Source organism: Vicia villosa, linkage group LG4 (assembly GCF_029867415.1).
Source record: "Vicia villosa cultivar HV-30 ecotype Madison, WI linkage group LG4, Vvil1.0, whole genome shotgun sequence".
Classification (NCBI taxonomy): domain Eukaryota; kingdom Viridiplantae; phylum Streptophyta; class Magnoliopsida; order Fabales; family Fabaceae; genus Vicia; species Vicia villosa.
Window position 1 is genome coordinate 54,164,906 of NC_081183.1, and position 27,596 is coordinate 54,192,501.

The 27,596-nt window shown below is 40.7% G+C and overlaps 1 protein-coding gene across 1 annotated transcript; it reads left to right on the plus strand.

The window, feature by feature from the left end:
* Nucleotides 1-20,769: 20,769 nt before the first annotated feature.
* On the plus strand, nucleotides 20,770-22,776 carry LOC131597215 (uncharacterized). The gene has a single exon (XM_058869925.1). The coding sequence runs from the start codon at nucleotides 20,770-20,772 to the stop codon at nucleotides 22,774-22,776; it is 2,007 nt and encodes a 668-aa protein (XP_058725908.1).
* The last annotated feature ends 4,820 nt before the right edge of the window (nucleotides 22,777-27,596 follow it).

Sequence of the window (27,596 nt, forward strand, 5' to 3'; positions counted from 1 at the left end):
TAACATCACCGATCCGATGCTTCGCATCGTCTCATTACAACTCACCATTTCATCACCAATAAGCATGCACATGTATTAACAATCATTCAGTCATATCACATATAATCATGTCAAAACACCACCCAATCAATTGAAATTCAAGTGGCTACACCACCACAACAACAACACATTGTTACATTCACACATATATGTACACAATGATATAGTCCATTAATTAAATTAAATCACCATTTAAAATCAAATAGGAATACTATCCATTTCATCAACTCATCACATAAAGCTTTAAATTAGCTTTGCAACGCTCAAAACAGCGCTCAAAACGGATATATGGTTTGAAAGTTATGCCCTTTAGAAAATCTGTCAAAATTGCTGCCATGCGTCGACGCAATCCCCCCTTCAGGTCGACGCATTGGATTTCTGGCACTCTCGGGTATGCGCACGCTGACCCTATAGGTCGACGCATGCTGTCACCCAGGTCGACGCAAACTGATACTTAGGTCGACGCATCCTGACGCTTAGGTCGACGCATTCATCGCAGATGCAGAATTTTTTTGCGATTTCAACAAGTTTCTCCTCCCAATTTCATCCAAATCGCACCAAAACAGTCTCATACCAAAAACATCATCAATTAACATATTATAACACAAATATAACACGTTTAGAAGTCATTTAACACCAAACCACTCATCAAATTCATCAATTGCATCAAATCAACATAAACAACCTAAATCCCCAAAAACCCCAAAAACCAAAACATGTAATCGAATCAAACAACAATCCTAATCAGTTCACTACCCCTGATTATATAATAATCACTAACCCGAAGAGTCCCCTCTTACCTCTAGAGTCGAATCTTTGAAGGTCCTCTTCTTCTTCTTCTTCTTCTTCTTCTCTTTTTCACGTATCTTCTCTTTTTCTCAGACTTGCTCTTTTGCTTCTCCCTTCCTTCTTTTCCAATTTCCTTATTTTATGAAAAAATATAAAATATCTCAATAAGGCTTACATAGTTAACACCTCCCTTTTGCTAACCACTATACTAAGCCCAATTGTCTATTTCTACAATATTCTTCAATAATTCACCGAAATGCCAATTAATCCAATTAAATAATTTAAAATCTAATTAAATTAAATAATGGAAATATGGGGTGTTATAGTGATCGGGCGGAACTTGTCACACGTGGTCTAAAGTGTCTTGGGCCGAAGGCTGGATTGGCCCAATTAAGCTGATTGGGTCGGTCCAGAACAGGAGCCCCTCAAGTCGTTGCTTTCGGTCGAGGGAGTGACGACTTAAGGGAAGTTGATTCGGGGAATCTCTAGGGGACGCGAGCCTGGGCATCCGAGGAGGATAAGTCTCAAGTTTCCGGGGAGAAGAAGGGTCAGGCTGGGAGTAGGGAAGCATGTCGTTTCAGAAAAGTTGGTAGGGGGCGTGTCGCATTTAATGCGAAATGATGACTACCCTATTACCTAGGCAGTTAGGGTTAATGATGGCTATGCTTTTACACAGTGTTGTACGTGTGGCGCATGTGATGCCTTTAGGAGCCTATAAATACAAGGATCCATCATTTCCCCAAACTTTTCAAATTCTGTTGCTTCGTTCTTGTCCCTCTGCCGCCGATCGTGAGCCTTTGCTGTGGTGTTTTCTTCCAATCCTTCAACCTTTTCGTCAGAATCGTACTTGTAAGTTTATTTTTTATTCCTATTTTCCGTATTTTATGTTTTGATTGTTGTTTAGAATCGTTTGCATGTGGCTAGGATAGATTTTTAGGACGATTTTGACGAAAGTATATGGTGAAGTTGGTGGTGGGTGGTGGAGATAGATGGTTTCTCCGTCATTAACGACTGCGTACGGTTGAATCTTCCGTTTGAGATCAGTTTTCTGTTTTGTTGATAGTTGTTTGCGAGTATTGGTCCATCGTTGATTGTGGTTTTAGTATTTTCTCTAGGGACGTAAGTTGTTGTGATGTGACCTGCGTTTCTGCCCTTTCCTCAGGCGCGAACCTCATCTAGCTTGGAATCTGTAATTCTGGAGGGGGCAAGGACGCAGATCATTTGGTCTCTGGGCCGTCGGTGTGCCCTTTCACTCTGGACGATGGTGAAAGGTTGGATTTGATTGAATTGTCGAATTCACTGTTCTCCCCTGTGTTTCAGGTGAATATGGCCGATGAAAGGCGTCCGACGGTATCGGGCTCGTCCTCTTCTACCCCTCCAGCTCGGCCGGACGTATCCCCGTTGGCATGGGTGCACCAAGAAGCGCTCGACGTGGAGAGTTATTTCGTGGAAGATGATTCGGATATCTTCACGGAAGTAGGGGAAGGGTGGTCGGTGTTTATCCCGGCCGAAGAGGATCGCATCTGCGACGTGTACACTTCTCAATTTGCTTCCAATGTACGAGGTCGTATTCCGGGAGATGGGATTTCGCGTTCCTTTCACTGAGTTCCAGGTGGGCGTTCTTAATCATCTAGAGGTAGCCCCCGGGCAGCTTCACCCCAACTCGATTGCTTTTATCCGAGCATTTGAGTTGGTTTGCACACATCTGAAGATAGGGGCAACGATCCCTTTGTTCTTTTATATATTCTGTGTGCAGCGCACGGTGCGGGATGGCTGCTTCGGATGGGTATCCCTGAAGCAATCCAAGAAGATATTTAAATCTTACTCGGATTCCTTGAAGGGTTATAAGCCCTGCTTCTTCCTTATCCGCCCACAGTCCCCAGAGGCTCGAGACAGTGCTTTTGCTTGCGTGCCAACCTTAGATATCCACGCTCGTCCGGTGCTTAACGATATAGGGGAGCCTGTCACCACTCGCAGGCATAAGTTCATGTTCTTTTGGTCCCATGATCATTTTGAATATGGTACTGTTTACAGTGATTTCCGGTAAACAATCGCTAGTCTTCCAAACTATAATAAATATGATTTGGTTACTCGTAGGATCGACTAGATTGATCCTAGGACATAGTCAAAAAGGTTGTTATTCATGATAGTTTGAATCATGTCTATGGTTGGCTTGTCTCGAACTAAGAAATGTTTAATCAAAGAAATAAAGATTAACAATCACCTTGTTATACACGTAAATACAACATCAGCGAAAGATGAAATAAAGATAAAATATAAGACAAAACTGTAAAGTGCAAGAATCTTAAAGTACAGAAACTTAAATGCTTCGAAATTAAATAGAACGAAAATAAAGAGTGCAGGAATGTAAATGGCAGGAAGTAAACGAAATGCAATAATATCGAAAGATACTTGAATAAAGGAAAATACAAATGTATTTAAATTGATGGTGGTGTCATACGTACATTTCTCAGCGAAACTCGTTCTCTTAACACTTGATACTTGAGCAATATGTGAGTGATTTGTACAAAATGAACACACGGAATCCTAACATTAAGACCCATATTTTTACTAATTTCGACCCTAACGGTCCTACACTAATCTAATGCCACGTTACCCACAGAAAATCCAGGGATGCCATCTGTCTTCGTGCGGTTACATAAACTACTTCGAAATTCAAATCATCCCGCCTGAATCCTCTTTCGACACGTGGCAAAGTAATCAGAATCAAGAATACCACGGAAATACGCTAAGCATCAGTACTATGCATATTTCGTAAAACGTTTAAGTCCCCAAAGATAATTCTTATCGAACTTAGCTTCAATACGAACTATCTCCTTTCCAACTTAAACCAACATTTTCGAACATGGCCATCAGTAGCCATTTTTGATCTCAAAGATGGTCATCAGTAACCATCTTCCATCGAATTTCAAACTTCGAAAGATATTCTTCCCAAACGAAATCTTCAGCTAACAAATTGCCCCCAATAAATGCCTGTTTTGAAAACAAGAGAAATAGGCGTTTCTTGTTATAATAAGATTTCGTTTTACTTACTTCTTAGAGTTCCAAGACTATTGACTGACGTCACAATTATTTATGACTCCGTTTCCAAAACGTCTTGTCATTTTCAAAGATGTCTTCTCATAACTTACATTCCCACGTTCTGGTCTTACTTCATGATCATTACTCCTATATACTAGGAGTAAAGCTAATAATTATTTGACCGCCGTTGGATTAAATCAACGCCTGCCGCGTGTCCCTTGGATTTTACCCAAAAGATTTGAAAGGGTTTCCGTTAAACCTTTAAATACTTGAACTTCCACCTTCATATAACTTTCACTTCTATCTCCTCATTCTCTTCACAGAAAAGAATATCTTCAGTTACATTCAAACCCATTTCCCAAATCAAATTTACCCATGGCGTCTTCTTCAAACGTTCTTCAACCTGTTCTAAAACTTTAAAATCCTATGAAGACAGGGGATCAAGAACATATACCAAATCCAAATACTGCAGAGGCGTGCGCCATCTATGCTTCTCAGGTAATCATTCCCTTTGAACTTTCTGGAAAAACTCATGCCTTCATGGGTCCTTTACCAGGAGAAAATAACTCCGCTTTGAACAAATTCTTTCCTGCTTATTATAAGACTAGGCCTTTAGTTAGCAAGAATAGGATAGACGATGAAGGCCACCCAGTCTCAGCAAACCCTGATAATCCAACAGAGACCTCAATTGAAACTCCTTTGGCCTTAGAAAAAATTAGGTTAAACTATGTAACCAATTTTGTGAAAGTCTTTAGGTCAATCCCGTTAGCAAAGGATCCTGACTTGTATTACGCTTGGCTAACGAAGGTAGAAAAGCAAAAAACGCCTTTCTGGAAACAGCTAGGGATTTACGATTTAATCCAATTATCCAAAACAGGTTTAGAATATAACCAAACCATGCTAGTAGCGTCAGTTTACTTCTGGGATGCTTCTCACAATACTTTTCACCTTCCATGCGGGATGGTTACCCCTACCCTCTTCGATGTAGCTGCCATTACAGGGCTTCGACCAACTGGGGAAACCTTCGACCCTAATTTCATGGACACTGACACCATTAATTTTAACGAAGCCACAGTCACCTATACTGCCTTCGTTCAACAATACCATAATGAAACGGACCCAAACGTTTCTGACGAAGAACACATAGCGTTTCTAGCACTTTGGCTCTCGAGATGTGTCTTTTGCTCTAGGTCTATACAAGTAGCAAAAAGATATCTTTGCATGGCTAACCAGCTAAATGCTGGGATAAAGTTAAACCTAGGCCAGTTAATCCTAGGATTTCTTTATGAGAATCTTGGTGAGGCAACAGACCTTGTTAAGAACTACAAAACAGGGTCTCTTCTTTTCGCTGGTCCTTTCTGGCTGTTGCAACTATGGCTTAATGCCACTTTCGAGGCTCACCTCCCATATAAAAATGTCGTTGATGAAGAAAGTGAAACTATAAAGGATCGAACAGTAGAAGGAACCAGGTTGGCTTACCTAACTCCAAAGGAGGAAAGTGGCAAACTTCGTGAAACTTTCCTGGCATTCATGATGATGTTCGCTGAACGTTATCAATTCACTCCATCGATGGCTCCATTCGTACAACGTAAGGTGGGTCCCGAATGGTTTACTCGAGAATTTCCAGCCACTTCTCCTGATCAACAAGCTGAATCTATGACCATCTGGGAGGCTTTCCTCACCCCAAAGCTGTTATATCACCGACTTCGATCTCAAAAAAGTCATTGCTGTCTCCTCTGCTATCAACCGAATCTGGTTTCAAGACAATTTGGGCTGGTTCAACTCAAACCGAAGTGTTTGTATGACAAAAGGAATCACATGTGTCTACACACTTCGCATCTGACAGAAGATAAATATGAATAAAAAATCTCCCGATATGTTGGCATCACCACTTTGTCTCCCATTTCCTTCGAGCATGCTTTTTATTCCACTATAGATTTTCATCAATGGTGGACAGAATATTATTCTACGCAAATCTTCGATGCTGACAGCCTTACTCGAGAACTAACTGCAGCTTTTGCTGATGTGCAGGAGAATTTCCAGAAAGGTACTTCGACTCATATTAAAGAAATTCAAGCATTTCAAAAGTTCTTTGAAACTATCTATAGGCCTGATGACCTTAGTCGGACCGTTCGCGAGGCTGCGGTTACTTTACGTGAAAAGTTTTCTGCTAAACTGGATAAGTTGAAACTGCCCCCGTCTGTTCGACCAGAACTGTGTTATGAAGTGGCTTTCAAACTTAATCCTCCAAAATTTCCTCCACTGCCAAGTGCTGATTTTGGTGTGGCTTTAAGTCCTCCTTTTCCAGACTGGTTTGTGTGTGGAAATCCTATGAAAATTCTTCAGGAACAAACTAAAAAACGCGCTGAACGAGTGGTCTCGACTAAGCATACCTTGGATACTTTCAAAGGACATCTTCATATAGATATTGAGCATGTTCGCGTTTTGACTCCAATGCCTGAAGGTTGGGGTTTAGATAATCCTTCGACTAATTCCCCCTTTTTTCATTGAAATACTGATTGATATTTTGTTCGCAGCTGTTGCTCGAAAGAGACAAATCAAGGAGGCCCCTGTACAAAAGGGTTCTGGGACTTCGAGGAATACCAGGGCGAGTGGGAGTGATTCTGTCACCACTAGCAAAAAACCTACGGTACATGGATACCTTATATTTTAACCTGTAAAATTTAATGAATGTCACTCACTTGGTTTTAATATGCACTTCAGAGCTCGAAGCCTCCAGCACATTCGAAACGAAAAACTCCTCCAACAGCCGACTCAGACGATGAAGATAAATCTCCTCCTTGCGCCAGACAAACGATAAAGAAAAAGCAAAAAGATGTTACCCCTTCAGCCAAAGGAAAGGAATCTGGGACTTCGAAGCTCACCTCTTCGAGTGACAAGGTGTCTTCCGAGGACTCACCCTTGAAGGCCGCTAGCACTATCCCCATTATGGAGAGTCATAACTCCAGTCCAGACAACATTATGACCAAGGTATTTTGGGTTTCATCATTTAATCATTTCTTTACATTCTAATTCTAATGATTAAGCTCACATTTTTACCTTGTAATTGTAGGATGATGCTGGTACCGCTACTTCTGATCTCAAAGCCTCAAGCTTACACATTGACCTTGATAAACTTCGAGGTAAATGTCTGCTCTTTCGAATGACAGATGAATTTTCTGCCTTTTCGTTTTAATCGATCCTGACTGTCCATCACAGGTGTTTCTCAACACGAATCTCATGTGCTTTCTCCCGTTCTCGAAGACAGTCAACCTCTTGCAACCATCATTCCGATTGCGTCTGCTAAAGAAAGCCATTCAAATGATGAGTCTCCACCTACTCATCAAGATGAAACTATGGAGGAAAATCCGCAATGTTCGAATAGTGGTAACGTAGTTGGACAACCAACTGGCAGCGAAGACACTATATCTGAACAGGACGTTGCAGAAGAAACTTCCAAACTGGCTACACCTGGTTCTAATGAAATTTCGAACCTTGGAACTACGGTCAATCCTGTGACTACTTCGAAGCAAGATCCTGCGGTGCCTACTCCCTCAGAATTAGAGCAACTCAAGAAGACTGATCCTGTGAGCTTCCTCAAGACCATGATGAGTATTGATAGCGCTTCGTCTCTTGGGACTTCTTCGACTATCTTGGCAGGTGCTGGTGACAAGGATGATATTCCTAAACTCTTTCGTCAGATAAGAGAGAAGTTCTTTGAAACCAACCTCGTCGAAGCTCTCAGCAAGGATTCCACCAAATATTATGGTCTAAACAACCTTCTGAAGAAAGTGGATTTACTTCTTGTTCCTGTGGAAATCTCAGAAGTAATTGTCTTATTGAGTTCTTTGATTGAGCAACTCCAATCTATTCTCCTTCGAAAACGGGATATTAACGGACAACTCACAGCAAAAATGACTTCTCACAGTTCTTCATAGGAAGCTGCTAACGATGCAACGAAGAAGGTTGAAACCCTTAAGCTTGAGCGTTCGAAGAACCAACGGGAATATGAAGAGTGTGAGACAAATATCACAGTCTGGAAGAAAGAAATTGAGCAACTCAAAGGGAAGATAAAGGGTGCCCAGTCTCGTCAGGTAGAAATCCAAAAAACCAATCAAGATGAATTAACTGAAGTGGCGCAGTCAGGGATTCGACACTTCGAGACGGCACAAGAGCTAGTGCCAGAGATCGGAGAACTGAAAAGACAGCAGGCATTGATCGAACGTCATATGTCCTTATGGGAGATCCAGTACTCGAAGATAAAAGATAACCTTCCCAAAGATTTTAATTAGTTGCTTCGAACCTTGTACTCTTTTTTGTGCTGCGTACTTATCTTGTTCTGTAATCAAATTTCTCCAAGAATATATATATATGTATGTGCAACTTTATCTTTCAATCTCCCCACATATTTTATTTTCCAATTATCATAAGTAATATCTTAGCAATTCTCTAAAACTTGCCAAAATATACTTTTTCCACTGTCACAGTAATTTTAATAAATGTAACCACGTGACATGATTATCCTTCGCAGCCCTTTGAGCCTAGACTTGACGTTTCTACTACCCTTAGCCGTAACCATCATTGAAAGCTAACGTCACCTTTTCCAAAACGTATATTTGAGACGTGCGTGCATCAGTTCTCATCATGATTATATTTCAACTTCCAAGGGCGGGAAACGGCGGAAGCCATAACTTCTCTTTGGAATACCAAACGCAGTCCAATCAATCATTAAAACAAACTGTTCCTCTACTTCCAACTTATTCTATATAAAGGGTTGGCATTCCACTTCTTCCTTCACACTTGCTTCAAACTCTTTGCCCTAAAACTTCGTTCTTTCTTGCATTCTCTCAAACACAGAACTAGACAAACCTTTTCCAACTCTTCTTCTCCAAATGGCACTACCCCTAACTCATGCTAACATCAGGGCTTGCATCAAGAAAGAATTCAAACTTTCTGAAGAAGAGCTTGATGAAAACTTCATAAGTCTTAGCGCTCTCTTTGCTAACCAAGATCTTGAGTCTTACTATGAAATGCTGGAGGGATCTGTTTATCCCAATATGTTAGCGGACTTTTGGATCTTCGCGTCTCTGCGCATAGATCCGGAAGGCAGAACCACTATCGTCTCTGAGGTTCGAAGGGCCCATATCACTATCACTCCTTCCACCATCTCCAACCTGCTGAGATGCAACAATTCTGGGGATACTTTTGACGACAATACCTTCAACATGACCACTCATCTTATGTTGAGGACTCTTATGGATAATGATCCTTTCAGCGCCAAGGTCATCAGGGTTTGGCACTAACTCCTCGTGGGCAACTTTCTTCCATGAAACCATGATGAAAATAGCATCATGGTGGAGGATTTGGAGTTTATACTCTGTGCCCTCCGTGGGAAGAAGATTAACTTTCCTCTAATGATCTTTAAAGGACTTGTTGAAGCAGTTTCCATGGCTGTTGCTCGACAAGGCGCAGTAACATGCCTTCCATATGGAAGACTCTTATCTTACTTGTTCCTTAAAAAAGGGATAGTGAGAAGGATGCGCAGCTCTGGATCTTTGGACATGTTCGAGGCGGAAAGCTTGCCCCTGCTATCTCTAGAGGGTTTAGATCAAAGGATCAACTAGGAGTTGGGTTGTTTTAGGCTTTATGTTTTGCATTTTGTAATCTTCAATGTTTTTTGGGAACCAACTTCTCTGTAACGCATGTATTCCTTTGGTATTAATGAAAAAATATTTTGACGTTTCTTTAGTCTTCTCACTGTACTTACCATGCATGTTTGTTTGAACATACAGCCATTTTGGTGTTAGTTCCACCATTTTGGCCTACGTTACGTACTTCGAATATCTACGTTTTTGCAAGAATCTTTACTTCATGCATGCTTGGTTTGTATCTTTTCAGATACTTCCCATTTACCCTTAAAATCCTACGATCTTCTGCCAATTCTTCTATTTCATAAGCGTTATTTGAAAACACTTTCAAGATTCAAAAGGGTCCCTCCCAATGTGGGGACCATTTACCAAGTGCTTGATTCTTTCAATCTATAGGTAAAATAGCTTTCCAAACTAAGTCATTACTAATAAACGTTTTACCTTTCACCTTTTTATTGTATGCTCTGGACACTCTTTCTTTTTGTCTTTTTATCATCTCCAATGCTCGAAGTCTGTCTTCGTCCAAATCTACTAATTCATTCATCATCGATTCCCAGTAAGTGTTTGGAGGAATTTCTGCTTGCCTTTGGATTCTGACTGATTGCAAGTATATTTCGACTGGGAGTACTGCATCATGTCCAAATGTCAATTGGAAAGGCGTTGTGTTTGTAGCTTCTTTTGGCGATGTTCGACAAGCCCAAAGCGCTTGGTCCAAAGTCTTATGCCAGTTCTTGGGTTTTTTCCCTACATGTTTCTTTATGAGACCAATTATTATTTTATTTGCTGCTTCGACTTGTCCATTTTCCTGAGCATAGTAAGGTGTAGAGGTAAATAATTTGAACCCCATTTCTTTGGCGAAGTCTTGCATCTTTCGCCCAGTGAACACTGATCCTTGATCTGTGGCTATACTTTCTGGGATTCCGAATCTGTATATGATGTGTTTTTGAATAAACTCAATTATAGCCTCCTGATCCACATTCGCAAGTGGTATCGCTTCGACCCATTTTGTGAAGTAGTCTATTCCTACCAAAATGTACCTTTGACCTCTAGAAGACTTGGGGTGAATTTCTCCAATTAAGTCTAATGCCCAACCTCTGAAAGGCCATGGTTTTATTATTGAACTTAACTCATTTGCAGGGGCATGTTGAATACCTGCATGCTCTTGACATTCTTGACAACCTTTTGCAAACTCTATGCAATCTTTCAACATAGAGGGCCAATACATTCCATAATGAAATAAAAGCCATTTCATTTTGTGCCCTGCTTGGTGTGCACCACATGCACCACTATGCACATTTGAAAGAGCCAAATACGCTTCCGCTTCGCCCAGACACTTTAGTAAAACTCCTTCGGGGGTTTTCTTAAACAATTCATTTCCCATTAAGAAGTATGATAAGGCTCGATATTTTACCTTTCTATCCGTGTCTGTCGAAGGATCTTTCATATAATTCACAATTGGACTTCTCCAGTCTGTGTCTGCCAAGGAGTCTACATTCAAAACTTCAAACTCTTGTCTGTTGGCAAAACCTAATTGTGAGTTCTCCAAGTCACTTGGGGAGAGCCTGGTAGCCATCGCCCCGCCTCTTACTTCGATCAATTCTTCTAGTTTTTCTTTTGATACCCTGTATCCTGAAGCTAACTGTGCCAAATCATCCGCTTCTTGATTTTTCAACCTAGAAACGTGATTTAGATCTACGTACTCGAATTTTTTGAGCAGCCTATTTGCTATGACAAAATACATGATCAAAGTTTCTTTGATACACTTGTATTATTTCTTCAACTGCTTAATCACTAGTTCAGAGTCTCCTTTAATTTCGACTCTGGTTGCTCCCAATTCTAACAAAGCCTCAAGTCCAGCAATCAATGCTTCATATTCAGCTTCGTTGTTGGAGCATAAGGGACCTTCGATCTTATACTTGAGCTTTGTTGGAATTCCATCAGAAGAAATTATTAGTATTCCAACGCCAGTTCCTTCTTTATGGGTTGAACCGTCGAAGTATAGCTTCCAAGGCTTCAATTCTACGTATTGTTGAGGGCTTTCAACCACTGCATGGTCAACAATGAAATCCGATACGATTTGACCTTTCATTGCTTTAAGGGGTTGAAATATCAAAGAGTACTCAGTAAGGGACAACGCCCATTTGCCAATTCGACTATGCAATATAGGCTTTGATAGCATGTGTTTAATCACATCACAATGAGACGAAACATAAACATCAACTGGCTTTATATAATACTTTAGTTTGATACAAGAGAAATATAGACAAAGGCAGAGTTTTTCTATTGCACTATACCTAGTCTCTGCATCATTGAGTACCCTACTTAAGTAATAAATGGCTTTTTCGATGCCATTATTATCTTCTTGAGCTAACATGCTACCTATTATATTATCTAACGCTAAAATATACAGGCGCATGTGTTTCTTCCCATTTGGGGGAGATAAGATTGGTGGATGCATCAAGTATTGCTTTATCTTCTCGAAAGCTTCTTGATGTTCAGCACTCCATTCGAACTTTCCTTGCTTCATTCGAAGTAGGGGAGAGAATGCTTGCGTGCGTCCACTCAAGTTGGAAATGAATCTTCTCAAGAAGTTTATCTTCCCCAGTAAAGACTGTAATTCTTTCTTCGTGGATGGAGGCTTCGTTTCCATAATAGCCTTTGTTTTATTTTGATTAATTTCTATTCCCTTTTTGTGAACCAGAAAACCTAGGAAATCTCCAGCCTGCACAAAGAAAGCACATTTAAGGGGGTTCATCTTCAAGCCATGTTTTCCCATTCTTTCGAACGATTGGCTCAGATGGTCAAGATGACTGTTATCCGAAACAGATTTCACCACAATGTCATCTATGTATACTTGCATGAAAGTCTCTATAAAATCATGGAATATAGAATTCATTGCTCTTTGATAAGTTGCCCCAACATTTTTTAGACCAAAAGGCATTACAACCCATTCATAGGTCCCTATGGCCCCTGGGCAGCGAAAAGCTATTTTAGACACATCTTCTTCTACGATGAAAATTTGGTTATACCCAGAATATCCATCCAACATGCTTAGATACTCGAAGCCTGCGGCTGAATCTACTAACATTTCTGCCACAGGCATTGGATATTCGTCTTTAGGCGTTGCTGCATTAAGATCACGAAAATCTATACATACTCTTAATGAACCGTTCTTTTTAATAACCGGCACAATATTAGCAATCCATTCGACATACCTCGTAGTTCTGATGAACTTGCATCGTAGAAGTCTCTCGACCTCGGCTTTGATCTTCGAATGAATTTTTGGTGTGAACCTCCTAGGAGTTTGCTTGATGGGCTTTTTTCCTTCCTTTATGGGCAGCTTTAATTCGACCAAATCTCGCCCCAAACCAGGCATCTCGTCGTAATCCCATGCGAAGCAATCTTTGTTCTCTTTCAACAACGTGATGACTTTTGCCTTCAATGTTGGCGCTAGTTTCGCACTGATGTATGTTACCCTCTTCTGATCTCCATCTCCGAGATTTACTTCTTCGAGTGGATCTTGGGCTAACATTTTGATATTTGCCCCCATTGGGTCTTTCTCGAATCCCAAAGGCTTTTCTTCGTAGATTGCATCCAGTCTTTGACTTATCTCTTCTCCTGAGATTTCTTTGGCTTGAACTGGATCTTCGAGGGATTGGGGGGTAGGATGTATTCCGGAATCCCTCGTTTCTGCTTCTCCTTGAACCGTACTGATTGTCATGTGTGATAACTCGGCTTCGAGAGCCGTGTTTCTTTTATTCTCGGATATATAAGCCGAAATATTTTCGAAAAAAGATGCTTCAGACATGATCAACGTCGTCGTCCCAGCTTGTTGGCCGTATTGTTGGTGAATGATCCGTTGGTGGGATATCTTCTGGACCATCCATTATCTCTCTATTCCATTGGAATCCATTAGGATGTAAAGACAAATAGTACAAAGCATTTCTATTTGGAGTGTATATGTCTTCAGCAGCATGACAAGGTTCTATGTTCGCCAGATTCCTGTCGAAACTAGTTTTATTGACCTGATTGACTTCAGCCATGTAGTAACTTTGATCTCCTTTGATGTTCTCTACTATGCCATCTTCTCTCCAAATGGTTAGTCTTTGATGCATCGTCGAAGGCACAGCCGCCACTCCATGGATCCACTCTCTTCCAAGCAAAAGATTGTAATTAGCTTTTGCTGGTATCACCATGAACATCGTTGGCCTAGTGACGGAACCCACAGTTAAATTCACTTGAATTACTCCTAAAGTTTGCCCTATCTTGCCTTCATAGTTGGACAGAACCATATTATGTGGTCTTATATCAGTATCGAACATACCAATTCTCTTCAGCATATATTGGGGCATTAGGTTCACTGCTGCTCCCCCATCCACTAAGACTTTGTTAATGCCAACATTCTCAATCTTGGCTCTTATGTAGAGTGGTTTCAAATGATTCCTCATACCTTCATCAGGACTTTCGAAGAAAGCGTTCTGCTCTTCGACTGCCCCATTGTTCAGCACATAATAACACACAGGTCTGTGTCTTGCCATTTCTTCCTCATCAGCTTCCTCACAATCTTCGACTTCTGTTTCTTGGTTATACTCACGAGGGAGTACTGACACAACATTGCAATTGAGATTTATAGACGATACTCCGTCTGAGTCGAAGTCATTCGTCAGCCTATCGTCTTCCTTCCAAGGGATGGAATGCATCTTTTCTTCTTCTTTCTCATTTTCAGAATCGAACAACTTACGCTCCACTGGAGGTTTACTTGTCCTTGCCCCCTGCATTGGGATCTGATTGCTACTTGATTCTCCAGTCTCCCTTGGTTTGTATTCCCTTTGGGCTTTCTTCATCCTCTGGTGCCTTCTCCATTGGGATCTGGACATAGGATTTTTGCATTTGTAGTTTCCCAACCTGTACATCTCTCGATTGGAAGTCTGGAATTGCTTCCTATATGCCATTGCAGTTCTTCCTCCTTGGTCCCAACTTCACCATTTGTTGGTTCTGGTACCAGCTTGCATCCATGTATCCCTGGGTATGTCTGCAGGAACTTTGAATGTGACCCTTCGAGCTCTAGGGTGTGGGCTGTCGGGCCTCCTTGATGGGGTCTGGTTGTCGAACCCATACAAGTTAGGACGAAGTCCCTGAGTATCCCGACCCATATAAAGATACACCCTTTCGAATGATCCTGCTAGCAGTTCGTCATAGACTGCACCCCATCTAGGGCACAGTGGAACTTCAGAGTTGTCGTTGTGACACCTGACCAAGAAACCAACCAAGCTTTCTTCAGACCTTGGGTATACTTTCAGCAGCAAGTTTCCTCCTCTCCAAGGTTGCTCCATTCTTTCTCGCAGGGCCCTCTCGAAATTGGCTTGAACCCTTCAATTTTTCATCACTGAACATCTTGGGCACATCAGCCTTTTTCCACCATTTTTCACATGGCAATCCCAGAGATAATCCTTCAGACTGTTTCCCCTTGGCGGGATTTCAATGTTTCCTTTCTCCCTTATCAGCCATTTTTCTAGTTCTTCTATTTCAGATAAAGGGCGTCTAACATTGACCATGTTAACACCTGTCGGAGGAACCTCAGAAATTCGTATCTACTGAAGCTTTACTGTGAGGTATTCAGTGGCCTCACTTGTTTTTCCTTTCAGATCTTCACTCATTTCAGCATCAAAGGATCCTTCAACATCAGTATTGAAGATCGAATTGGCATTTAGGCCTTCAGTAGCCTGCTTTCCACCTGCAATTATCTCCGATTCAGCAGCATCAACTTCAGATACTTCCACCATGTTGACGTCAAGTGGTTCACACAAGTTAGTGTCAGCCACATTCAAAGGGTCTGTGTCAACCTTCATAGGGTTCTTGTTTTTGTCAGCGAATTTCAGACGTCCATCCTTGATAGCATTCTGAATTAGATCCCTAAAAAGAAAACATTGTGAAGTTTTATGGCCTAAAAAACCATAATATTTGCAAAAACCTCGCTTCTTCCAGTGTTCCAACGGAGGAATTTTTGAGTTGGGAGGTACTATCATTTGGCCATCTTTTACTAATAAGTCAAATATTTCGTCACATTTAGTGACGTCAAATGTATAAGTTTTCTTAGGAAATCTATCACTTTTGTCATTCTCTACTGGATTCTTTCCATTAGAAGGGGTAAGCAATTTGCAAGAATAAGGTGGCGCTTCTTTTAACTCAGCAAGATCTATTTCGACCTCTTCCATGTCGTATGAATCTTCGAAAGGTTCGCCATCACTGTCGTCTGCTTCGACGTATGCTACTCTCTCCTTCTTATAACTCTTACTTGCTCTGGCCTTTTCTGCTTTTAACCGTTCGACCTGTCGAACCCTGTCTCTCTGAATTGGGCCATATCTCTCAGGTATTGAGTATCCAGTTTCTTTCGAATTGAATAATCTAGGCCACCTGCAGCCATTTCAACTAATTCATGTTCTGGGACAGTCGTGAAGCATCTTGATTTCAACAAACGGAACCTGTTTAAGTAATCATCTATAGACTCCGTGAATTTCCTCTTGATGCTGGCCAATTCTTTCAAGCTTATCTTGGTTTGACCCATGTAGAATTGTTCTTGGAATAATCTCTCCAAGTGTGCTCATGCATCTATGGAATTTGGGGGTAACGTAGTGAACCAAACAAAAGCATTGTTTGTTAGTGAACTAGGGAAGTATTTAATCCTTAAGTCTTCGTTCCCTGCTAGATCCCCTGCTTCCGTCAGATATCTGGCTATGTGCTCCACGGTAGATTCATTGGTGTCCCCTGAAAACTTAGTAAATTTTGGTACTTTGGTACCCCTTGGCAATTCCGTTTGCATAATATATTCTGCTATTGGGGATGTATAGTTTGAGCGTCGAAGCCCGGTATTAAGGCCGTTATTAGCCATTATTCTTTCTATCATGGCAATGAGGTTGTTCTCTGTTGCCAAATTGTCTCTCCTAACCCTATGTACCACTTCATCAGGATGTTCGTTTCTTCTTACCACCACTAAATTAGGTTGTGGCTGGGTAACTGCTTGTTGGCCAACATTAGTCGTTTGACTTCGAGCTTCTAAGTCTATCACTTGGTTTTGTTCGACTCGATTTTGTTCGACTGATGTTGGCCTAGGTGGCGGTACTGGGGGTCTAACTTGTTCTAGAATGGGCTGCCCCTCCTGATAAGTTAATTGGTTGTTCCTTCGTCTATTTTGTGGAACTCCTAGAAAATCTGCCATTCGATTAATTTGAGATGATATTTTTTGGAAGGTTTCCGCATTATCGTGGTTAGTCCTAGAAATGTTTGTTGCTAACGGATTCAAAATGGACCCTGTAGATGTTGTTGATTGGCTGTAATTTTTGGTAAAACTCATTGTGATTTTATCATGTCAAAACTGATGTCATGACATGCATTCTACTATAGTGAAGTCTTTATTTGTTCAGGCCTTTACCTGATGTCAAGGCCGATGTCATGACATCCGAAGCTGCTTCATATTTTTCTGTTACTAATTCTGTAGGTGTGATCTGTTAAGATATGCGCGTTACTTGGAAATATTGGGCTGAGCTTTACTTGGAAATATTAGATTATGATCTGATTGGATTTCTCAAGGACGTCTTTGATTGCTTTTATTTTGGTTCTTTGATTTGTGGAAATTAGTTTAATTAGGTTAAAGACTAATCTGGATCCAAGGCCCAGCTGCTGCGTTTTGAGGGCTATATATTTTATGAAGAAGCTGCAGACCGTGCACAGTTGTTGAATAGATGTTTTAAGAGGTTTTCGTAATTAGGGTCTTCAAGGTCTAGCTTTCTTGTAAGCCAAACAATCATCATGATGATTGTCTTGGTCTTGGTGTTTTTTTTTGTATGAGTTTTAAGGAGTACTTGAAGCTTTTAAGCAAGAGTACCATTGTACTTGATTGAAGCTTTTAAGCAAGAGTACCATTGTACTTGATTGAAGCTTTTAAGCAAGATCAAGTTGTGTCCTTGAAGTGTGTCTTCTATTGATATTCGTTGAGTGTTATTCATCACTGCTGTGATTGAGGGGGAGCGAGTAGGATCTCTGATCTAAGTAGTTTAGATTGAAGTTGCATTGGGTAGATATTAAGTGAAAGGTGTAGTCTTGATGTGTATTACTCTGAATTGCTATTTGTTATTAGTCTATTTCGAATTCTTGTTTATCATTATAGAATTGCTCAGATAGGTAGTGTCGTGACATCCTCTTCGACATCACATATCTGATTCCAGAATTACAATTGGCATCAGAGCAGGCACCCTGCCTGTTTTGGTTTACTGGGTGAGATCTAGGGACAGTATTTTCTGGTACTATTGACAAGGAAGGTGGTGGATTTGTGAACAGACCACCCATTCTGGATGGTTCCAATTATGATTATTGGAAACCTCTTATGGTGGCTTTTCTGAAATCCGTGGGTAGTAAAACATGGAGGGCTGTAAACAAAGGATGGGAACATCCTGTCACTACTGGAGAAGATGGCAAGGAAACTCTTAAACCTGAGGAAGAATGGAACAAAGATGAAGGAAGAATATGTGGTGAATGTCAGGTTGGAAAACAAACCAGGATGTCACATCCAAAGGTTAGACATCTGACTACTTCTAGAGTTCTAGAACTGCTTCATATTGACTTGATGGGACCAATGCAAATGGAAAGTCTTGGTGGAAAGAAATATGCTTATGTGGTTGTGGATGACTACTCCAGATACACTTGGATAAACTTCATCAGAGAAAAGTCAGATGTGTTTGATGTATTCAAAGACCTCTGTCAAAGAATTCAAAGGGAAAAAGAAAATGGTGTTGTGAGAATTAGAAGTGATCATGGAAAGGAATTTGAGAATAAAAAATTTGCTGAATTCTGCTCCTCTGAAGGAATACATCATGAATTTTCATCCCCTATTACTCCACAGCAAAATGGGGTTGTTGAAAGAAAAAATAGAACCATTCAAGAATCAGCCAGAGCTATGATTCACGCTAAGAAACTTCCTATCTACTTCTGGGTTGAAGCCATGAATACTGCTTGTTATGTTCATAATAGAGTTACCTTAAGGAAAGGAACCTCTACCACCTTATATGAGATCTGGAAGGGAAGAAAACCCACTGTCAAATACTTCCATGTGTTTGGTAGTAAGTGTTACATTCTTGCTGATAGAGATCATAGAAGGAAGATGGATTCCAAGAGTGATGAAGGAATTTTTCTGGGCTACTCTACAAACAGTAGAGCTTATAGAGTGTTCAACTCAAGAACCAGAATAATAATGGAATCCATAAATGTTGTGGTTGATGATGACCACAAACAAGCAGATGTCACAGATGATGTCGGAACATTCTGGGAATTGGCAGCTGAAGGATCTAAGAAAGAAAATGATTGCAGCCCTACTATCACAAAGTCTGAAGCTGAACCTCCTACCAAAGGTCCCTCTATAAGAGTTCAAAAAAATCATCCTAGTGAACTTATTATAGGAGATCTCAACAGTGGAGTTACTACAAGGTCAAGAGAACAGGTTTCAAACTCTTGCTTTGTGTCAAAAATTGAACCCAAGAATGTTAAGGAAGCATTGACAGATGAGTTTTGGATTAATGCTATGCAAGAAGAACTAGGCCAGTTTGAAAGGAATGAAGTGTGGGAGCTGGTTCCAAGACCTAAAGATACAAATGTCATTGGAACTAAATGGGTCTACAAGAATAAGTCCGATGAACTGGGAATTATAATCAGAAACAAAGCAAGGCTAGTTGCTCAAGGATACACTCAAGTTGAAGGAATTGACTTTGATGAAACTTTTGCCCCTGTTGCTAGACTTGAGTCAATTAGATTGTTGTTAGGAGTTGCTTGTATTCTGAAATTCAAACTTTACCAGATGGATATGAAGAGTGCTTTCTTAAATGGTTACTTGAGTGAGGAAGTCTATGTGGAACAACCTAAAGGCTTTGCTGATCCAAACCATCCTGATCATGTGTACAAACTAAGAAAAGCTCTTTATGGGCTGAAACAAGCCCCTAGAGCTTGGTATGAGAGACTAACTGAGTTTCTTACTAGTAATGGTTACAGGAAAGGAGGGATAGATAAAACTCTCTTTGTTAAAGATGAAGGAGGAAAGATCCTGATTGCTCAAATCTATGTGGATGATATTGTGTTTGGTGGGATGTCAGACACGATGATTAAACATTTTGTTGACCAGATGTAATCATAATTTGAAATGAGTCTAGTTGGAGAATTAACTTACTTTATTGGACTGCAAGTTAAACAGATGGAAGACTCAATTTTTCTCTCTCAGAGCAAGTATGCCAAAAACATTGTCAAAAAATTTGGGATGGAGAATGCTAGTCACAAAAGAACTCCTGCACCTACTCATTTAAAATTGTCCAAAGATGAAAAGGGCACAAATGTTGATCAAAGCTTGTATAGAAGCATGATAGGAAGCCTGCTGTATCTCACAGCTAGTAGGCCTGATATTGCTTTTGCTGTTGGGGTGTGTGCTAGATATCAAGCAGAACCCAAGATCAGTCACATAAATCAAGTCAAGAGGATTCTGAAATATGTGAATGGTACTTGTGAGTATGGTATGCTCTACTCTCATGGGTGTGAACCAATTCTCACTGGATATTGTGATGCAGACTGGGCTGGAAGTGCTGATGACAGAAAAAGTACTTCAGGAGGATGTTTCTTCTTGGGGAATAACCTCATCTCATGGTTCAGCAAGAAACAAAATTGTGTATCCCTATCTACTGCAGAGGCAGAATACTTTGCAGCAGGAAGCAGTTGTTCTCAGCTTGTTTGGATGAAACAAATGTTAATAGAATATAATGTCACACAAGATGTCATGACATTATATTGTGACAACCTAAGTGCCATTAATATCTCAAAGAATCCTATCCAGCATAGCAGGACCAAGCACATTGATATTAGGCATCACTTCATAAGAGATCTTGTTGAAGATAAAGTAATTTCCTTGGAACATGTTGCTACTAACCTTCAACTGGCTGATATTTTAACAAAAGCTTTGGATGCTAATCAATTTGAAAATTTGAGAAGTAAGCTTGGCATTTGCCTTTATGAGGGATTATAGCAATTAACTGGGTGTGGGGCCAACAATATTCTACTCTCCAAATATTTGTTATCATTACATATCAAAGTGTATTTTCCCTCTCGTTTTAACTCTTTCCAAACGGTTCCCATTCCCACAAAACCTATTTTCGGCATTCACTCTACCTCACTGATTCGTTGCACTCACAAACCCTCCTCCATCATTTCATTCACTCTCAGCATGTCTCAGATTTCTCCTTCAAAGAAGACTACTTCACGCTCTGAAACTGCATCCGACTCTAGGGCACCAAATATGGTGGGTGATCAGGATGTTGCGCTAGATGTTGTGCCATTGAACTCCGTGCCGCCTACTGATCCTGTTGGTAGTATACCAAGAAAGATGCATGTAAGAAAATCAACCGGTGGGTCTATTCCAGAAATGTTTTCTGCTAGGGATAAAGAGGGCTCTGCTTATGTTCACAATGCGATCGCAGGTCTTGTCACGAGAATCTTGAATGAAGGTCACAAGGTAGAAGGAATATCTGTTCCTTTAGCTCAAGCTCCTGCTCCTGAGAACAGCAAAGACGATCAAGTTGATGCTAGCAAAGATCATGTTGATGTCGAAACATCTGAAGCTAACATTGTTGAGAGTTCTCATGATAAAGAAGTTGAAGCATCTGAAGATAAAGATGCAGAGATTTTTGAAACGGGGAAAGCTGAAGAGGTCACTGCTACTTCTCCTAAAGAGAAGCCTACTCGCCCTACTGACAATGCAAATGATGTGGTGGATCTGGATAATCTTGATGATCCTATTGACATTGCTGATGATGACCTCATCTCTAGCATTTCCAACAGAGTCAAGGCTCGAAGGGGAAAGCAGGTTGATGATCAACATCCTCCCAAGACTAAAGTTGCTCCTCTAAAGAATGCCACCAAAGAAAAGATCAAGAAGGTCTCTGCTGAACCTTCAAGAACTGGGAGCAAGGTTGATGTGAAGAAGAGAAAAGAAAGAAGTGTTTCTGACTCCGAAGACAATGTCCTAAGTGATGTCCCTGACATCCCTTCAAAGAAGAAGATTGCTGTCACAAAATCCTCCACAAAGGTTCGTGATGTTCCCTTGGACAACATTTATCTGCACTATGCTTCAAATGCTATCCAGTGGAAGTTCGTTTATCAAATAAGGTTGGCTCTGGAAAGAGAACTTGCAAATGATGCTCTGGAATGTCAAGAGGTCATGAAGCTCATCAAATCTGCAGGTTTGCTTAAAACTGTTACTCATTTTTCTAAATGCTATGAAATGCTTGTGAAGGAGTTTATAGTTAATTTGTCTCAAGATTGTGCTGATGGGAAAGCTGAGGATTTTCATAAGGTATATGTTAGAAGAAAATGTGTAGAATTCTCCCCAACTGTTGTCAATCTCTATCTAGGTAGGGATGATGAGGCTCAACCTGATCTTGAAGTGACTGACAATGAGGTCTGCAAAGTTATCACTGGTGGTAAGGTTAAGAAGTGGCCCATAAAGAGTAAATTGCCTGCTAGTCTTCTTACTGTCAGGTATGCATTGCTACACAAAATTGGTGCTGCTAACTGGGTGCCAACCAATCATACATCTACCATTGCAGTGAGACTAGGTAGATTCATATATGCAGTGGGAACCAAGACTAAGTTTGATTATGGGACTTACATATTTGATCAAATTATGAAGCATGCTGGTACCTCTGCTACAAAGATGCCCATTGCCTTTCCATCCCTGATATGTGGGATAATTCTTAACCAGTTCCCTGGGATACTGAAAGCTAAAGACTTTGTGTGCAAGAGGGAGAGTGCCTTGTCATTCCACTATAAGCTGCTTCAAAGGTCAGATGACATAACATCTGATGGGACATCACAAACCAGCAAATCTGTCTCAAAATCCTCTCTTAGTGCTGAGCTGAAAGAGACTTGTAAAGAGTTGGACAATAGGAAGATGAAGCTTGAAAAGCTCATTCAAAGCCTTGAGCAGTCTGCAGATGAAAGTAATGATGAAGACAATAGTGGTGATAGTGGTGATGATGAAGAGGCTGAGGATAGTAAAGGTGCTGGAGAGCCTGGGAGTAGTGATGCTGGTGAAGAGACTGGTGGCTCTAGTGATGAAGAAACTGATGGATCTGAAGATTATCCCTACATCTTTCATGCTGTTTCTCTTGTGGTTGACTTAGTGTTTCTCATTTTGTACTCTTGTTTTTGGTTTGGCTCCTTTTATGGCTAAAAAGGGGGAGTAATTTGGATGTTTATTTTGGTGTTTTCTGTGGATGTTTTATTTTGGTGTCTTCTGGTCCCTTTGACAATGGATATTGGTATTCTGTAACAGATGTTTAAATAGCTGTTTTCTGGTTTCTCTGGTGGTTAAACAAGCTGGTTGTTGTTTACCCTTGCTACAGAATTTATTTTTCTGTATTCTTGGTGTTGTGATCTGCTGCTTGTGCTCTGATATTGTTTGGTTACATTTATTCTTGTTTTAGCCAAAAATTTGCCAAAGGGGGAGTTTGTAGATGTTGTTGATTGGCTGTAATTTTTGGTAAAACTCATTGTGATTTTATCATGTTAAAACTGATGTCATGACATGCATTCTACTGTAGTGAAGTCTTTATTTGTTCAGGCCTTTACCTGATGTCAAGGCCGATGTCATGACATCCGAAGCTGCTTCATATTTTTCTGTTACTAATTCTGTAGGTGTGATCTGTTAAGATATGCGCGTTACTTGGAAATATTGGGCTGAGCTTTACTTGGAAATATTAGATTATGATCTGATTGGATATCTCAAGGACGTCTTTGATTGCTTTTATTTTGGTTCCTTGATTTGTGGAAATTAGTTTAATTAGGTTAAAGACTAATTTGGATCCAAGGCCCAGCTGCTGCGTTTTGAGGGCTATATATTTTATGAAGAAGCTGCAGACCGTGCACAGTTGTTGAATAGATGTTTTAAGAGGTTTTCCTAATTAGGGTCTTCAAGGTCTAGCTTTCTTGTAAGCCAAACAATCATCATGATGATTGTCTTGGTCTTGGTGTTTTTTTTTGTATGAGTTTTAAGGAGTACTTGAAGCTTTTAAGCAAGAGTACCATTGTACTTGATTGAAGCTTTTAAGCAAGATCAAGTTGTGTCCTTGAAGTGTGTCTTCTATTGATATTCGTTGAGTGTTATTCATCACTGCTGTGATTGAGGGGGAGCGAGTAGGATCTCTGATCTAAGTAGTTTAGATTGAAGTTGCATTGGGTAGATATTAAGTGAAAGGTGTAGTCTTGATGTGTATTACTCTGAATTGATACTACTTATAGTGGACTTCCTCCCTGGCTTGGTAGCCCCCAGACGTAGATGTGTTTGCATCGAACTGGGTTAACAAATCACTCGAGTTATTTGTTATTAGTCTATTTCGAATTCTTGTTTATCATTATAGAATTGCTCAGATAGGTAGTATCGTGACATCCTCTTCGACATCACATATCTGATTCCAGAATTACAGACCCCAATTCTTTGGCAAGATTTACTAACATATCATGGTTACTTGCATCCATTTCTTGTCGAAATGCTGCTTGACTATTTGTGGTAAAAGGGGGTACTTGGGCAGAGAAACCCGTATTTTGCCCGCTTCGACCTATCGAACCAACATTAGGCGAAAACGATGTTGGGTTAGTTGTAGTGTATGTAGGCCTCGCTCCTCCTAATCCTGTCATGTATGAAGGTGGCATTCCGTATTGGAAATTGGATCTCCACATCTCTGAGGCAGGTGGTGGTCTTGGGGTAAACATCTGATTTGTAGTATTAGTTGCGAAATGTGGTATCTCGCCTGCACCTGTTAATGAAGGGGTAGAAGTCGAACTCGAAACTGGGAGTGTTCCTGTCGTCCCTGTAGTATTTTCAAGTATCGCCTGGGAATTACCTATAGGATCAGATTCCGTCGAAACCGGTATAGCCTGGGTTTCTGGAGCAGAAGTCGAAACATGTGAAGAACTTTCCGCTACTGTTCCTGACCCTTGTGGGGGATCCTGATCTCCCCCTGCACTGGCCGCATTGACCATTTTCTTGTTGTACCTTCGTTTAGGAATCGGCTGTGCACTGTTGGTTAATTTACCGTTCCTAAGGTTCATACAAGGTCTTGATATTTTCTAGACAAAACAAAGCAATCAATTAATAACAATCTGTTTGACACTGTCCCACTGGGCGTGCTAATTTGTTTACGGTGATTTCCGGTAAACAACCGCTATTCTTCCAAACTATAATAAATATGATTTGGTTACTCGCAGGATCGACTAGATTGATCCTAGGACATAGTCAAAAAGGTGGTTATTCATGATAGTTCGAATCATGTCTATGGTTGGCTAGTCTCGAAATAAGAAATGTTTAATCAAAGAAATAAAGATTAACAATCACCTTGTTATACACGCAAATACAAGATCAGCGAAAGATGAAATAAAGATAAAATATAAGACAAAACTATAAAGTGCAAGAATCTTAAAGTACATAAACTTAAATGCTTCGAAATTAAATAGAACGAAAATAAAGAGTGCAGGAATGTAAATGGCAGGAAGTAAACGAAATGCAATAATATCGAAAGATACTTGAATAAAGGAAAATACAAATGTATTTAAATTGATGGTGGTGTCATACGTTCATTTCTCAGCGAAACTCGTTCTCTTAAGACTTGATACTTGAGCAATATGTGAGTGATTTATACAAAATGAACACACGGAATCCTAACATTAAGAACCCTTATTTATACTAATTTCGACCCTAACGGTCCTACACTAATCTAATGCCACGTTACCTGCAGAAAATCCAGGGATGCCATCTGTCTTCGTGCGATTACATAAACTACTTCGAAATTCAAATCATCCCGCCTGAATCCTCTTTCGACGCGTGGCAAAGTAATCAGAATCAAGAATACCACGGAAATATGCTAAGCATCAGTACTATGCATATTTCGTAAAACGTTTAAGTCCCTAAAGATAATTCTTTTCGAACTTAGCTTCAATACGAACTATCTTCATTCCAACTTAAACCAACATTTTCGAACATGGCCATCAGTAGCCATTTTTGATCTCAAAGATGGTCATCAGTAACCATCTTCCTTCGAATTTTAAACTTCGAAAGATATTCTTCCCAAACGAAATCTTCAGCTAACAGGTACCGACCAGTACATTACTAAGCTTTCATACTTGGATGAAGATGCTCGGGGAGATTATGATATTCTCCAGAAGTTCGTGCAAGGCCTTCCTCCGGTCGCCAAAGTGGATCGATCGGGGATACCCGTTGTTGGCGAAGACAGGCAACTTATTAGGGAACCGGGAGTGATTAGCATAAAGGAACTTTTGGCTGAGGGAACTGATGAGGGGGCTTTTACCTACCTGGGTATTTTCCCCTTCCTTCTTGCCCCGTTTTTTGATTTGCCTCCATTGTTTTTATAGCTTTTTTCTTTTTCGTAGTCATTTTTCGATGGGCTGACTTCTCATGTTTTCATTTACTTTGCAGATTCAATGGATCGTGCACGTCATGACCGGATGCTCAGGCAAGCGAGCAAGATAAAGGGGATCGTTAAGAAGAGTGCTGGTCCTAGGTTGGCAGTTGTGCAGAGGTACCCGGTCGCAGGTTCGGGTGCTTCCTCTTCTTCTGCTGCTGCTGTTGGTTCCCCTTTGAGGGCTTCTAATCAGGGCGAGTCTTTGAGGCCTATCACGGTACTTCCTTCTCCTCTTCGTCCGCAGCCGGATCCAGATGCATTGGTTCGCCGCAAGCGACAGAGGATTGAGGTCGTGGATCTAACTCAGGAGGAGGTCGGTGATATCTTTACCATTCCTTCGTGCTTTCTCCAGCCCCGGTTCTTCGAGGGAGGGCCCTCTTTGACCATTCCCCGTGCTGAGTCTCTTCATATCAAGGGTTTGGAGCCCTCTGTTTGTCAGAGGTTCCTTGTGCAGGATGCTTCATCCTTGGTTCGGGTTTTAGAGATGGCTACTCTCTATGCTCGCTCGGCCCCTTTGTCTGTGGAGGCAGTGAGATTGCTCGATGAGGATGTCAAGATGAAGACCTCTGCTCTGATGGACCGAGAGCAGCTGCTGAAGGAGCAGGGCGAAGAGTTGGCATCCATGAAGGCTCGTCTGAGTGCGAAAGAGGATGCCCTGGCTGATGTGCAAGGTCAATACACCTTGCTCTCCCGGACTCTGTATGGAGCGATGCTGTCCTCCTCGGTAAGGGAGGCCTCTCTTCGCCGTTCTCAAGCTCCTGCTGAGGATGAGTCGGAAGAGGAGAGGGCTCTCTTAACCCGGGCGGATCTGATCCAATATATCAGAGTCTTGGGGAGCGATTGTGTAGCGGCTGCCGAGGACACCTATAACTCTACTGTGACCCAGCTCAAGTTAAAGAATCCTGGGGTGGATTTGGTGACCGAGGGTACCGGGCCTTATCATCGCGTGGAGGGTGTAACACCCCAAATCTACCCAACGAATATTTAATAAAATCAGAGTGCGGAAATTCAACATACAATTGGGATGTCACATTCAACGTAAAACAACAAACAACTTAATCACATATATCATAGATACATAGCACATAACTCGGATGAACCGATAAAACCTGTTTACTCTTTTAAAAAATAAAAACAACTTTTATTAATAATAATAATATCAATTATTCAACTTCACTTCGCATAATATTTTTATTAAACTAAAACAACTTCACCAACATCATATTACTTCATAAATTCCACTTAAAAGTTAACAACTTATAGTTATAACAACAATTAAAAGACAATCGTTCATCCCCCCGAGTGCTACGTATCAGAGCAAGACCCAACTCGAACTAACAGCAACTAAAGACTTCATAAAATCACTTCAAACTCCCACCGCTATCTTGAGTACCTGTCCATTTCCCATGGTAGGGAAACATCATTCAGAAGGGGTGAGATATCCAACAATATAAACAAGCGTATGATAAATAATATATTAGGATTAAATCATACAAAATTATCACTTCACAGTCATAAAACTATAAATCACTTCACATCGCAAAAATCAACTCATGTCACTTCAAATGAGACACAA

Bases quoted from the DNA above. Each gene is read 5' to 3' on its own strand.
- LOC131597215 (XM_058869925.1), top strand. From the start codon at position 20,770: ATGTCTCAGATTTCTCCTTCAAAGAAGACTACTTCACGCTCTGAAACT.